Below are 16,402 nucleotides of genomic sequence, written 5' to 3' on the forward strand. Positions count from 1 at the left end.
TTCTGGTAATTCACCCGATATTTATTAATTTGGGCACCCGAATAACAAAGATTGTATAAATGGTTAATTATCATAGATGTATTTATGCATATATTGTTAATAAACCTATTGTTGTACGGCATAGTCCATTAAAAGGCATAGATACTGTAATAGGACATATTCAAAAGATACCTTTATAAATTATTGAGAACAAAACACCAAAGAAATATATGACAACAGGGCCTTGAACCCATATTAACCTTTAGCCTGCTGAATTTCTAAAATGGACTGGTCTATTATTCAGTTTGGGCAATACCATTTTATTATTAGCAGAGGTGTTCTCTGAAAAATTACTGACTGGATAGCGAACGGTGCAGACCATGATCAGCCTGCCGATCTTGGTCTGCACTGGTCGCAAAAGCAGAATCACTTGCCCCCAGCAGGCTAAAGGTTAATTGACAGTAATTCATTAATAATAATTTATATTTAGTTTCCAAAGTAAATGGGTCTATAGAACCAAAACAAAATATCAAAATGAAAAATGAAATATTTACCTGAAATATGCAATCCACGGCTTAAACTACAACGCTATTAATCGATACGTCCTTGCAATGTGTGCAGCCATTTACTGAATATGATCATACTTCTTTCACGTGGTAGCGAGTATTGTATAACCAATGAATGATTTTAATCGGAAATATACCCAACGGTTCCCGTATTACATAATATGTAGGTCATACAGTATGGAGTACCTCCAAGCGAAGCCCTATGTAGGCAACCATTGTAAAACTGAGTCGTGTACAATTATGACTGTAACAGTAATGTTCTTAATTAAAATAATTTAAAATACCTGTATACAGTTTTCGTTTCATAAAATGTCGTACCTGTACGCCGCTCAGAATAAGACAATAGAAGTCGTCTGCTTAACAGTAAACACTGACAATCATCCTATAAATTTTAATCGTTAGGGATATAAACATCCTAAAACCATTTTTCAAGCTCGGGGTTACTCTGACTTTGACCTTTTATCGTTTTAGGGTCGTCTGCTGCCCACATACAATCATCCTGCGGAGATTGGCGACTATATACATAGAAGATCTCCAGTTATTGGTCAGAAACTGTTTTGAATCTAGATTTAGCTCCAATCATAGTCTTGAAATTAAACACTGAACATTGTTCTTTACATAATAATTTCACTGGACGAAACGTATATATATATAGTACCGAGCATACTATTTATATGTACCTACTAAATAAAATCCTTCTGGCGATGTCGTGACGGCGTCCCCGCCAGCACGAGGACACGGCAAAGGTCGGGACACAAAGCACTTTTTTATGTTATGTTGGCGCCCTTATCTGTCGTGTCCTCGTGCTGGAGGTGACGCCATCTGACAAAACAAGGACAGGACAAATTACTTATTCCGATTGACATGCGAAGAAGGCTTGTATGGCTGCATAAATGTCACGCTGATAACAATATAAAATAACTTTGTCTCCAGGATGGAATTAAATAAAGAATACGATCTTGGCTCAGTGGGGTACTAAGAGACGTGTATTTACTTCCATTTTGGAAACTGAAAAGTTCTATGTGCAATCTATCTGCGCATACCAACAATACAAAATTATTGTCTTGTCCTGTTGTCACGTGACGCCCCCGCCAAGATGCTATTTTGTCAGGTTCTCGTGTTGTGGCAAGGCGCCCTGCCCAGTCCAACCTCCAAATTCGGAAAAAATGTCGTGACGTCGCCCAACTGTTATCGCGTTTTCGTGCTGACGTATTAATGGCAGTGACGCGTTTACTACAAAAACGATTTGTCATGCTGTCGTGTTGTCATTCTGGCGGAGTGCCAACACTACAGCACGACATGGCAGAAATGACCAACATTAAAACGCAATTCATTTCTAGATTGCATTTTTATATAAAGCGATGACTTAAGTGTTCACTTCATGTTTACATTGATATTATTAAGTAATTTTTCACATTTTCAAACTTGTATACCTAAGTTAATGTTCCGCATTTTGAAATGATGTTTCAATTTCATGATCTTGTTGTATGGTTCAGGGGTTATAACCTCTGTCACTGCCCATGCAAAGAATATTCCATTAATTTTAAGACATAAACAAGAAAAATCTTTAAAAAAATATGGTTGATGAATTTGAAGCATGGAAAGATGTTGCAATCTCAAATCTTTGACTTGCATATGTAAAATGATATATTTTGTTTAAGAATTAACAAATTTACTGAAAATGCTTATTTCTGAATCAATATATTGTCCATCAACGTCATTTAATTGTTCATGAAATATGAGGGAACGTCAGCGTTGTTTGACAACGTTTATGTCATTTTCTTTTAAATTATCATACACTATTATAGGGCGTATATTAACGTCTACCATTCTAACATTGTTTTAAATATCCATAACCGGGGCCCACTTAACAACACTACCAAAAGCGTATACTGAAGATTTTTAAACGATTCTTATTTCTCGTTATTATAAACATGACATTACTCATAACTTTTCATATTACTTAAAAAGTTGGTAAACAGGAACACAATTCCTAGAACAATAACTTTACTTTCGAAATATTTTGAGTACGAACACATTTCAAGTACGGATGAGTATGAACGTGGTGACAAGCTTTCAAGATTTATATTAATTCTTCGAGAAATTAGATAAAAACATACCTACTGTTACTTCCCAAAATCATTTATATGATTTCTATAACAACCACACAAGATTCAATACATTCACGGTTATCGGCAAAAAAATGAACCGACGCTAGGATTGAAGAGAGGGATAAGCGAGTAAAAACATTGCTGAAGGCAGGGCGATTGGGGTTTGTAACTGATACAGCAAAACATACTATGGATTAGATTGCATCTTTTATTATACAAAAAGGTTAAGGCAAAGAGATATGACCGTCCCTGTCAATCCAAACAAAACTAAAAATCCCCTGTTGAAACATCCCCTTAAATAGAAGAAACAGTTTTATGATAGAATTTATGCTATGTCTATCGTTTTGAATGTTCTTGGTGTCACCTACCCTAAGCTTTAACATTAATAATGGTTTCAGTTTAACATCGTATACTTTTAAAATATATCATGCTGATCATCTAAGCATCTGTTCATGAGTGGCTGGATTTGCCATGTCTGACCCCGACCTGGTTTATGCCAAACCAAACCGATTGATAATTCCTCGAAAAATGTTCAAAACAGGGAGGAGCGAGCAAAGAAAATGTTTCATTTTTTACTCAATTTCGACTTTTTGAAAAGGGTGGTACAATCTGCATGAACTGAGCGAGATTTGTTTTTTTTTTTTTTAGTTCTGTCTAGTTCAAAATATTATTCAGTAAAACATTTAGGATCACTCTTTCTATTACCTGCAAGAAGAATAGTGGAGTTATTTCCCCTGTCAGCGCTGTCTCTACGTTAAACAAGCAAATGCAAGAGTTGTGAATCTGTTCTTACCGATTGAATTCAACGTCAAATCCGACGGTGTCTGTCTCCGATACAATCAACAGTGCATTTTAAGAAAGTTAAAGTTAATAACTTTGCTATTACTTAGTCCGGTAGAATAGTATATTGAATATTCAAGTGCACTTATTCGTTCCTTACATTTTTTTTCATTACGTGTTTAGGTTTCTTTTGTGCCGATATATAGTTTTCAAGAAACAACTAAACACAGCTTCAGTTATGTCAACAGAATGACAAAATGTGAAAGGGTTTTTTGTTGTTGTTGTTGTTTCAAATCAAGTGATTCAAAGTCAACTTCTCAAACAATTGGCCACAAGGTCTTGACATTCGCATCGCCCTTTTCCCAGACTGTATGTATTCTATACCTGTTAAGTGACAAGTTCATCTATATGAAGTGTTCATTTCTGTAAAAGTATGAAAAGAACTTACTACTAGTTCCACAGGACAATCTGTCCATAAATAGAGAAACGTCTGAATTAGGCTGTATCATGTTAACAAAAAAGTTTTCAGCCTCAGCCGTTTGAGATTGAAATTTTGATAGCAAATTTCACAAGAATCCACTGAAATTGAATTCCAAACGAGACTGAACATCAATACTGAATAGACATTTTGATAAAATTATTTACATAATAATTACTTTAAGCAAGCACTTTAAATAAAAATGACAAATAAAATTTCATTATCAAACACAGCTGAGACTAGAAATATTTTGTGAACATGAGACCTGATTTTAAGTGCACTGCTGCAAAAGCTGTTTCATATTTACGTTTGAGAGAATAAAAGCGCCCCAACCTTATTAGTGGCCAGATTTGTTACAGGGTGTGTTGAAATAGTGTTTAACTCTTTTACTCAGTATTAAAGTTTGTGGTTATTGATCAGCCGTAAAATCGAAGAATTTAATCTGTACATCCGGGAGGGTGAATGTTTTCTTGAAGATGTTTATGGATCGTTCCGAAAAACTACTAATCAATTTAGCACGGCCCTAATTGCTCGATGCTTCGATATATTATCAGGTTTTATCATTTTAAGGAACTAACATGTTACGATAATAACTTAGAAACCATTATGATTTTGTTGCCTGCATTTTAATTTAACAAAAGCTTGTTAACAATATCAACAATTTGTAATTTTTATTAACAAAATACTGGAACGCTATCTATCAAAGTTCTTCTGAATCGAGCAGGCAAGAAAATTATTTTGACATTGGAACCACACATCTAAGATGCACATACAGTTTCCATGACTGCTGATATCAAAGTTCAGCACAAGTGGTAGAAAATAACATATATCACAAGAGCCTGATATATATTGTCCGCAGAACAGCTAATTTTTACACATTGGCCAGGTTTTTTCTTTCAACACACCTACAGCACCAAATACTAATGTTTTCACAAATAATATTCATTTCCTGATGATTTACAATATGGAACAGGTCACACTTTGTATTTGGGACTGTAGGATAAAGGTCTGTCTCTTGGATGATCAGCAGTCCATTCTATCAGTCAATGACATAAAGAAACACTGGTTTCACTTTACTGAAGAGCAGAACTGCATTTAGTCGTAGTCAAGTGCAACCCACGAGTTCCAAGAACGAGCCCCCTCGAACCCATTTCTCTCCTTGTAGTAGTCCATATCTGCTTCACGTATTTCATCTTCTGTGTTCATTACCCAGGTACCTTAAAATAAAACGAGTCCTCGTTCCAAAATAACTGACCAAAGTTTGGCGAGTAATCATTAGACTGGTTATAAAATAATGTTCCAAGACTGCTCCCCAATTTGAATTATCTTCTCTTTACACCACACAACATTCAAAATGACTTGCAACAGTCATATGACTAATAATGGTGCATGATTATAGGTTATTAGATCTAGATTAGTATCGAGAAATGTGCATGAACTCTGCAGCGGAAATACTATATCATTCTGCAAAAAAGAGTGCATATCTCTTGATAAAAATGCATAACCTAATAATATTTTTATTAAAGGTACTAACTTTGGTCAATGACTAAAATGTCGTGGTTAGAAAAAGATTTAACGCGACAACACTTAACTGGCGTAATAAATGACGCCACATACCCAATATGGAATTTAAACGTCAATGTGGAAAACATTGACGTTTCAGGCTCCATTATAACTTCACGGATATGTTACATGTATAAAAGCCGATCTTAATGTAGCATGGTTATATTAACAACCTGTCATTGATAGTGTGCAACATTCTTTCAACTCAACATACATGATATGTCAAAATAAATATATAATTTTAATAAAGGTTCTTCATGGAGAAACTGGCTCAAATAAAATATCAGATCTTTCTTTTCCATAAAAGTCGCAGCAAGTTTCATTGTAAAATGTTTCTAAAAAGCTATCCTTTCACTGCACTAGATTGCCAATTTCGAGCGTTTTCAAATCCATTCCTCCCTGACCGATAGTCATTTATAGCTTCTTGAATCTCACTTTGTTCATTCATTACAAACGGTCCTGAAACATATCAAATATTTCATCACTTGCTGTAAGAAAACTATGGATTTGGTCGAAATAAATCTTAAAATGCAAAGAGGATTACATCTGTTAGTCTTCGGAACACGATGAAATTCTAGTAAGATTAAAATCGATTGGTACCTTTAAAGTCGCATCAATTTCACTGAATGCTCCCCAAATATATCACAGACACAGGAAATGCACAATATTTGCCCACAGGACATGAACGAACAAGGCTAAATATATTATTGCACTTCTGATTTACCGGAAGTGACGGCGTAACGCCATTTGTCCGAAAAGATATCAAAAATATTAAATAATGGGCTACCTGTCGGGTTGCATAAAGTTTTCCGGTAAACTATCATATCAAATGTATTAAGTGTAAACAGTGGCGCTATACCTTTCTAAAAGTAAATTTTAAGATAGGTTTTGACGTAATTCATTTCAAAATAAAGCAACAATGGAAGGACTCCAGATAATATTTAGCGAACTGTGAAATATTAAGCACATGGACCTATATAGGTGGACGGATAGCTCAGTGGTTTGCACACTGGCCTTCCAATCCTGAGGTCGGGGGTTCTATCCCCGGCAGCTACTCGGGAATTTTCAGAAACGCTTTTCAGTGCCCCCCCCCCCCCCCCCCCCCCCCCCCCCCCCCCCCCCCCCCACACACACAAACACACCCCCCAACTAGAGGTGTACAGGTCGGGAACCCAGGCAATCCTTGCGTGTATCAGTGCTATACACTGGGCACGTTAAAGAACCAGGCTGTCAATTCGCAACGAGCCGGACAAGCCTGTATCTGATTTCTGATCTCTCTGTGGGGGCTTTGTCTCACTCTGTCCCTCTGGTCAGATCGCTCTGTGTCTGTACTAGTAGATGATGAATTATGCTGAACGTGAAATTGATCATGAAAAGGGCGCTATATAAATCTGGTATAATAATAATAATAATATACCGACATTTTATTACAACTATGAAAAGTTTCATTTAAATCTACGTTGTAGAACTTTATTTATGAAAATTGTCACTAATAGTGCAGTTTTCTCGTAGATGCCCTTTGTAAAAATTGGAGAATTAATGTTTTCAAATTGTTGTAAGACAAAATCAAATACACGACACTTCCATTTTTTTATTGGCTTAACTGCCTACAGATAAAATGTTGTTTTGAACAAGTATGGTTTCATACATTTCTTCATCTTAGAACGGTACTTGTTTCAAACGCTTAGAACTACCTTATGAAAGTATCGAGACACAAAATTAGACTATTTGAACTTTGACCTCTAAGTGTGACCTTTACCGTGGATGTAATATCCTGGGTTGTGCTGTCTCACGTCTTCTTTCTGAGATAAACAAATAATGCTAAATATATGAAAATCAATCCAGTGGTTTACAAGATTTGGAGCGGACACAAATTTAAGTTGCCTGACCCTTGACCTCCAAGTGTGACCTTGAACCTGAACCTAGTGGCCTACGTCCGATGAGGTAAATATTTTATGCTAGTTTTAGATTATAAGGAGCGGACAGGAAGATAAGCTATCTGACATTTGTCCTCAGGCTGAATGACCTCGACTGTGGCTCTACACGTCGTGTTGATGAGGTTAATAACTTGTATAAGTTTTATGAATGCCTTCTCTGCAGTTAGGACACGACGGACGAACGGATGGACCAACAAGCCCTATATACTTTCAACCTAATTTAACATGGACGTCTAGAACATATGCATATACCCACTTCATGATATACAGGGTGAAAATTTAAGAAGGGCTGAGTGCTTGTATATGGTGCAGACGTAGTTAAAGTATGGTGTTACGTCTACAAAAAGGGCATAACTCAGAAATGTTATACTCTTACAAGAAAGTACCGTTAATATGCGCATGAACGCTTCCTATTGATAAAGTATTCCCAGGATGAGCTGAGTAAACATGAAACAGATGTAGTTGTAACACTGTTTAGTCCAAAAAGGTGCATAACTAAAATGATATCTGTACAAGACAATCCCGGCAATTTGCGTCACTCTACTTAATTATGATGATGATGATGATGTACAAAATTGGGTGAAAGCTCTAGATGCAGTTGAGTACATTAAAAGGCGTGGAAGACAGTCTGACGAACGGATGGACTGACAGACCTAACACTACATTCCTCCCGGGCCTTCAACACCGGAACACAAATACTGTATTTGATCGGACAAGAAGGAAGAGAGTGTTTTATTAAGGTGATTCTGCACGTTCGGAATGATTTTTTTTTTCTACAATGTAGAGTATGCTTAAACTAAGATTTTTCAAAACTTCAGAAAATTCTTATAAAGTTCAGCAAATAAAAATATAAGGTCGTGTGCTTGCTGATTTGAAAAATGTGGACCTCGTGCAATTTTTCATAATGGGTCTCTACAGGAAATCACAACTTTCCGCTTAGCTCAGTAGGTAAGACCGTAGGTCTACGGATCTCGAGGTCGTGAGTTCGATCCTCGGGCGGGGCGTATGTTCTCCATGAGTATTTGATAAACGACGTTAAGTCTAAAATCATTAGTCCCCCATCTCTGATTCATGTGGGGAAGTTGGCAGTTACTTGCGGAGAACAGGTTTGTACTGGTACAGAATCCAGGAACACTGGTTAGGTTAACTGCCCGCCGTTACATGACTGAAATACTGTTGAAAAACGGCGTTAAACCCAAAACAAACAAACAACTTTCGAATAGAAATATTTCTGCAATGAAGGTTTTAATGAAACTTCTCACAGTTGTATATATACATCTGATCTATAATGTGGTGAAATAAAATGGACAGGTCCGCGTGCTTATTTTTCATATATCTGACCATGATTAAAGCGAATCGCACATTTGATGCTAATTTCACGCAAAATAAACTGATATAAAAATCATAAACGCCTGCATATGAGGTTGTTTTTTTTGTCTACCATTCAGGTCATGTAGCCACTTTCTAGCAAAGACCCAACGTCTTCTGTCAAATAACATTTTAGCCACACTCTTAGCGTGGTTTTTGTGAAAACCAAGTGTTTCGAAGTCTTAATAACGTAAGGACCCAGTACTTGCATCATACAACTAGCATTTGCATACTTACCATATTGCACAATCGGTTCATTCAGAGGTTGACCAGCTATCAACACAAAGTGGCAAGTCTCTTCGCCCTTTAAAAGATACAGAAAATAAATGAACATATAATGAAATTTGCAGAAAACAAATCAAAAACAACATGGTACAAAAGCACACCGTGTTTCAAATATAGAAAGTAAGTACACGTCAGAAGCAAACTTTATATAGGAATGTTCAATCTTGATATTTCTGATTTCAATTACTCTGACAACAAGAAGATAAAAAAATAAACTACTGTACAATGAAAAATCTATTTTGATGGACAAAAGCAATCACACTTACATTATTCAACACTTCAAGGAAGCTTCCTGGCCCTAAAACAAGAGTGTGGTGAGCAGGTCCCTTTTTAGCTTTATCACTGGGTCCTTGGGGGGTAAAAGATAAAAAATGTATTATTACAGCATTTCTAACTTTGACATAATTAGTATCAACAACTCGGAACTCTTAAAACAACTAGAATAATCTTTAATTGCATTTTGTTTGGCATGAAAATTAATATCTACGTTATTTTCGGCTTTAGAAATAGGGCAGATACTAATCAAGCAAATCTCATTTTTCGTTTATTTCAATGCATACACACACATGCAGGAACTATGTGGACAAGAACTACTTAGATTATAGGAAAACAGTTCACTTTTTGACATTTCACGTTATTCTACAGACATTATTCGAAACACATTTACTAAAATAGAACATTTTAGCCGGAGCAAGTTACTGAATCAAATCTTTCAGAAGAAAGTAGCAAAGCAAAATAATAGCAGACCAGGTTTGACCGAGTCCCTTCATAAACTCCGGAAAGTCGAAAGCGAACTCATAATGACACCGCTAAATGGACTTGCTATGCACTGATTTCAACTAATGATGCAAAAGGTACAAAATTACCGAAAAGTGCAGATCCGGAGAGTACATATACAAATCCTTTCCAACCCTCGGGAACTGCTTGGTTGAGACTCGCTCCTTTATCAAGCTTGAAATCCAAGTACATTGTAGGCGTTCTTGTTTTTACCGGGGACTTAAAAAATGGAAATATGAACTGCTGTATATCAAGTAAAAACAAGAAAGCAAAGGCTACCAAACTTTATAAAATGAGCAACGACTTTAAATTTCGATCCTAAAAATAACTTTGCAGAATTTATCTTTTCTGAATTATTCTTCTTCTGCAAATAGAATCGGAACAGATCATCTTTCATGCACGTTATACATACTGATAGAATAAGACCTAGCATAATTACTGTTAGTTATTGTGATTATCTATCACATGTCACCTTCTATAAATCGCCGGTCCACAGTTTGTGCTATAACACCGGTCTAAAGTTCAACGCTATATTTTGCCGTGCTTAGAGTCAAAACTTTAAAAAAAATCACAAGCTGAAAATATTTCTGATATCACATTAATAGACACATGTTGAATGACTTGCCGTACAATAGTCAAAACTATTGACCCTCGATACTCGGACCTTCGGCAATATGTTTTTACTATTGACCGACAAACAATTCATGAAGTGTTAAATTAAAAAAAATGTATAATTAGTAAATACCTTGATTCCCAAGGATTCACCAGCAATGACCTTTACTGTAACACCGTTCTGTGTTGTTCTGGGTATGTCTTTATCAAGCAATTCTTGATATGCTGGTTTAGTCATTTTGTTTTCCTTGGAAAGGTTAACCCAGAGCTGGAGCCCATGTGCAAGACCATCACCCTCTGGCATCTCACAGTGCAATATACCACGCCCAGCTGTCATCCACTTCATGTGGTTATAAAAACATACATTTATCAACATTTACATGTTTCACCAACAATAGTATGCATAGTATTTATTTTTTAAAACAACAATAATAATGTCAACATTGTATGACACATGTCTCGTGAAAATCACCGATAAAATAAAATAAATATTAAAAAAGGGACAAACTCAAAACATGTGAAATTAAAGTATAAAGAACGTGAGGATATGCACTTGTCTTCATGTTAATGACCTATACTTAAGACTTAATATATGACATGAAAGTCCCATCAGTACTGTGCTTTATGAAATATTTCGTATATATTGTGTTGATGCCAGATATCAAATTTCATTTAAAATGGATAGAACACACATGGTACTAATGTAGCTGTAATAAGTTTAAGTCTAACGAGAGGCATAACTCAAAAAGATAATCACACATGAAAGTCCAGACAATATGCTCGTGTCCATTTCATGTTGGTCTTGTATACATTTCATTTGAACTTGATACGTCGAGTACACAAGGTACAGTAGTAATTCTAATATCGCTAAGTTCAAAAAATAATAATGAGACAAGGAAGTGCCGACAAGATGTGGCTGTCCATCCCATGCTGATGATTTACACCAAGTTTCATTTGAATTGGATGGAAACTGCAGGAGTTGTAAATGAAAGCAAAGACAGGGGCATAACTCAAAATTTGATAATCGAACAGTAAATTAACGTCAATACGCACATGTTCATTTCATGCTGATTTACATTGCGTTTGAATAGACTGAAAACTGTACGAGTTGAATACACAAAAAATGTGACGTACGGATGGATGGACGGACGAACATTTCAAACACTATATGCCTCCCAGACCTTCGACATAAAAACTTCATTCTAATGAAAAAGAAATCATTCTTCTATATCTGAACAATACAACACTTATACTGGAATGTTATTGCCCATAAACATGTACAGCGGATAAAAAAGCGTCTGAAAGACGCGAAAGTAATCAGTGATGGTGTACAAATAAAAGCAAAATATTAGCGAAATTAGCACAAGGAAGGCAATCATTTTTTGGGAATCGAATCTGTCTCAATTTACAATTTGTCTCAATTTATAATGCAAAACGGCAGTTGCTTAAGTTCATGTAAACAACCAACGTCATAGTTCATACACATAGTTCATACACACGGTATATGAAATAATTCTAAGGACATAATGAATTGTTGAAACGTTAAAACGTTACCTGTAAGTCCCCTGGATTTATGACACCTTTATGTCCACAAAAGTCTTCATGTCTAAAAGATCCTTCAATCATATAAGTAACCTAAAACGAGAAATGAAATACAAATGTTCGTTTAAACTAATCTTTGATAAATATTTTACACGAAAGTTGTAACTAACATACATATACAGAAAAAGGTTAGCGAGTTACTCCAACAATTCTAGTATCTCGGGTTTAATACGTCTTTCTTTAGCAAAACGACAAAACCAGTAACGTGAAGTTCTAGGAATTCTGTTCAGTTTTCTGCGCATTATAGAACAGTTAGACTGATTTATGTTTGATGACCTAACACCAGCGTTAATCCAAAACATTATTCATGTCAGACTGTCATCAATATATTTACTTCTATCATTGTGACAACTTTGATTTAATTTGCTTCAGATTATACTCACTGTTTCAAATCCCCTATGAGGGTGATCTGGAAATCCTGCTGGTTTCTTCACTTTAAATTCATCCAACAAAAGAAATGGATCCAGGTTTCTAAGTTGCATATTCCCAATACTTCTCCGTACCCTTGCCCCCATACCCTCATCCTGTTCCCGGCTTTCTACTATGCTTTCTATCACTCGCGACATTATCACTGTATTTCCAGTGTCAGCTTCACAATTGTCTTTCGTACAATATTCTTGATTCCCCTCACTGTCAGTCGTCTTTAATACGAGTTTTAACAAAATGAGCAAGACAGATCTACAATGACCAAGATTCTTTATATAATATACAAAAAATGAACTATATTTAGATCATGTTCTATATCATACACCGAGTCCTACAAAAGCAATCGATTGATAATCGGTGTACTAGATTTTCCGTTCCGTTATTTACAGCATATAAACTATTTATATGTATACCGTTGTTTCCTCCTATAGGCCTTTCATAGCAAATTAACAAATTAACATTAATGTAACTAAAACAAAACACAACTTCTGACAGGTCAACCGGCAACGTCATGCATGAACAATTTCAATTATTATTCTTTACCTGTGTTGTATCCCGCGAATTTAAACACAATGGTATGTCAAAAAATATGAAACTAGCGTTAAGTTTTATATCTTATACTGTAAAACTTGTATGTATAAATATGAAATGAACACTGAAAACCAACATTTACTACCTTTCTTTCAGTAGTGACAGTATTCACAGTGTCAGTACAAACACCTGACACAGATTATTAACTACAGAACCAGCGAATATTCTGGAACTGGAGTCTTGGCTCGTCTTATCTTTCATTCTCATAATCAAACTCGTGTAGACCTAGATCTACTTCAATCAACTCGATAACCAGGCATTTGTTTACAATCTGCATACATACCGTGTCATATCCGTGTGGCTAAAAATAGACTTTGGAAAATCCGTAACGAATTTCTACTGTACGGAAAGCAAAACTTATGCGGCGCGAAATCACCTGCATCAGGTCAGACACTCCTATTACTTTTTCCATAGACTTCCATTATAAGAAATGGCCATGTCACATGCCCCAAAATTGAGAAATGACCATGAAAATGTGATTCTTGCAGTAATTCAGCATTTCAGACACATAAAAATAGCAATTTTATATAGGCGTAACCAATCCGTTTTCTTACAATTTTTCATCAGAAAAACCTAACCCCTTTCTTCATGGCATTTAGAGGCAAAATGCCCACTGACACCTAATATCCTAAATACAGAATTGTAAAGTGAACCATTCAGCCAGGCACTAGTAAAATATTCCAAATTTCACAGAAAACATTATATTGCTTGATTTTGACACAAATTTTATGATTGTAATATAACATTTTTATCCAATCAGCTTACGTCTCATTGAATCTTACGGGTTCCCTACACTTTTTTCAACCAATCCAAAGCTGGCTTGTAATAACAATCTCTGACCATTATACTGCGTAGTCTGTTACACTGATCTGTCTTAGCGAATACAGATAATATGTAATATTTAACGCATGGAAGAGTCTATATACTGCGATCACTATGACTGCACCATAGATCCGTTAATTTAGTTGTTAAACTTTGTTTTTCTTTTGATTGTTTGACTGTGCAAATAAAAGTTATATCAAATTAAAGACACATCAGTCAAAACTACTACAAGTAGTTTCAGGATGAAATACTTGAGCACTAATATTCCAAGAAACAGATCGTAATATTTTCATATGTATAGTATTAGTATTACGAAAAAAGTATCTATTACTCTCTTGAAAAAGCTCAATCAAACCTAATACATTTTTTGTATTTTAATTTTTATTATTTATTGCGCATTTGGCTTTCAAATGATCCTTTTATAGTTAATTATTGCAACTGAATTGACTTCGCAATGCCCGGGCTGAAGTATAAGAAGATATGTGAATCAGACCCAAGCAACGACAAAGTGTCTCCAAATACATACCGACTTCTCAGCGTATGAACATCTTCCCTCCTTGTCGTCAAACGTGATTACATCCAAAACCTTAGAGACGATCTGACTGAGACAACATATGTAAAGTCTTTGTGCTTAAATACTTCTAAAATTTGTACTGCATATCTCATAAACAAATTGCCCTTGCCTTCAGTATATAAATAAATCTTAATTTAAATATGCATTTCATATGATTAAGAATACTTCAGTACTTTTCAATAGATCAGATATGCAACATGATGATTATGTTCCATCATGTATCAGACTGTATTAAGTATGTATCAGTAGGTTCTGATTGTTTTCACTGTACTCCAAATTTTGTATTTTGTATTCAAATATATATAGCATTTAGCATAAAAGCTATTTCTTGGTGTGTTCGGTGTGTTTGAGAATTCAGGAATGTTTCAGTATGGTTAATGGTGGTTTCAGAGCAGGAACGTTGGCATGTCCATGTCAATAACATTGATTTGTAAGTTGACAGTACAAAAGATCTATTATTTTAACTCTAGTATCTGAGCAGCTCCTTTTGAAAGCTAATGCTAACTACAAACATTCATATGACAGACTCAATGTATCTGTAAAGAAAACAAGCACACAACCCCGTTTGTGTATGGTGTGTATTCATTTTAGAATGATTAAGAATACATTTGGTAATACTAATATTCATTTAATAAGTATGTTTTAAGAAATAATATTTCAGTTTGCATCATAATGTTAAGGATATCTAGAAATATTCCAGTACACGTACATCGTTGTGACTCTAATTCCAACGAAAATATAACATGTATTTATAATGACTTAAATATCTTCCTGTATTGTATCTATTCCAAAAGTTCAAAAGTAATATATAAAAAGCTACATGACTCGCATGAATTATTGCATTTTTTTTTGTTATTACAAGACGTATTGTGTGCAATCTGTACTTGAACTAAAGTGATAGTTACATTAATTTGAAATGAAATAGTAATATGAGTTGTATAATGCATGTTTCAAAACGTTTTCTTCAGAATAATATTTTTCTTCAATCAATACTTTAGTCAAACCATCATAGATATATTAGTAAGGATTCCAATTTCTTCATACACATTGTTTTCCAAATATAATGGTAGTGTATTTAAAAGAGCTGTTATGGGAAAACACACTGCTTGACAATTATGTAATTACATTTCATTATCACAGTACATAATGGCTTGATAGTTATCTGTTTCTTATATTTATTTTCTCGAAACAGATTGATACAATGGAACAAATAGTGTGATGGTAACTGACTTCTCCATCGATGGTATTTTAACTTAATTTGTCATACAATATTGTGTTTACATGAATGCATTGATAACAGTTGTGTTAACAAATATAAAAAGGTAACGTATTAAACGTTCTGTTACGGAGAAATAAATCGCTCACCAATTGGCAGATATCTGCAATAATCTTCATGTGTAAAAACTTTCAAAAATATTTTATTCTCAGAGATAACTCTTAACAGCCATTCATCGTTGTTGTTCCTGTAATCTCGTGTAGTTCGTGTTACCTGTCCTTTTACTACTACACTACACTGGATAAATGGCTGTCATCTTGTACAGCTACAGACTACCCAGAATCAAACTTTCTTGCTTGCAAAGTTAAGTTGGCATGCCCGAAACGCCTTCCAGCCCCCAGTTTCCTTTATACAGGTGACTTGCCGTTCCGAGGCGGTAGCGTGCACCTATTTTCAACTTGCTTTTAGCCTTAATTTTTCATATTATATGTTATATTATGTATGTTATATTGTATGTTGAAGGTGTAACTTTTCTTAACCCAAATCCCCCTCCTCGCACCCCACTTATACGCCCCTCCTCCCCCTCTCCTTTTTACTGTGAGTGTAAGTACCCACCATATTACAGCTGGAGCTCCAAACCGGTGACTTTGTGGTCGTTTTTGAAATCATTCATATGTATACAAGACCTTTTGTCTTTTTTTCTATGGTTATACAC

At 35.2% G+C, this 16,402-nt stretch overlaps 2 protein-coding genes across 4 annotated transcripts in view; both read right to left on the reverse strand.

The window, feature by feature from the left end:
* The window catches only part of LOC123557924 (uncharacterized), a 56,973-nt gene extending 56,132 nt beyond the window's left edge, over positions 1-841 (reverse strand). The window contains exon 1 of the mRNA XM_045349719.2: positions 534-841. The gene's annotated coding sequence lies outside the window, so the exon portion shown is untranslated. The remainder of the gene's footprint in view (positions 1-533) is intronic.
* A 3,683-nt stretch (positions 842-4,524) lies between these two features.
* On the reverse strand, positions 4,525-13,489 carry LOC123557925 (pirin-like). Of its 3 annotated transcripts, none has more exons than XM_045349720.2 (8): positions 13,359-13,489; positions 12,442-12,736; positions 12,011-12,091; positions 10,590-10,796; positions 9,934-10,063; positions 9,334-9,416; positions 9,020-9,086; positions 4,525-5,131 (listed from the first exon to the last, which is right to left on the reverse strand). In XM_045349720.2, exons 1-8 carry the CDS (start codon positions 13,364-13,366, stop codon positions 5,010-5,012), a joined length of 993 nt encoding a protein of 330 aa, XP_045205655.2. In that variant the 5' UTR covers positions 13,367-13,489; the 3' UTR covers positions 4,525-5,009. The 3 variants fall into 3 exon arrangements, with proteins under 3 accessions (XP_045205655.2, XP_053400263.1, XP_053400264.1); XM_053544288.1 differs by having other exon boundaries at positions 4,525-5,936; positions 13,359-13,486; XM_053544289.1 differs by lacking the exon at positions 13,359-13,489 and adding an exon at positions 13,161-13,351.
* Between the last annotated feature and the right edge of the window lie 2,913 nt (positions 13,490-16,402).

Source organism: Mercenaria mercenaria, chromosome 5 (assembly GCF_021730395.1).
Source record: "Mercenaria mercenaria strain notata chromosome 5, MADL_Memer_1, whole genome shotgun sequence".
Classification (NCBI taxonomy): domain Eukaryota; kingdom Metazoa; phylum Mollusca; class Bivalvia; order Venerida; family Veneridae; genus Mercenaria; species Mercenaria mercenaria.

Excerpts from the sequence above, each read along its gene's own strand:
- LOC123557925 (XM_045349720.2), bottom strand. Across the intron at positions 12,092-12,441 it reads CTCATAGGGGATTTGAAACA|GTTACTTATATGATTGAAGG; the intron begins GTGAGTATAATC and ends TTCTCGTTTTAG. Across the intron at positions 5,132-9,019 it reads TGAACCGATTGTGCAATATG|GTACCTGGGTAATGAACACA; the intron begins GTAAGTATGCAA and ends TTTTATTTTAAG.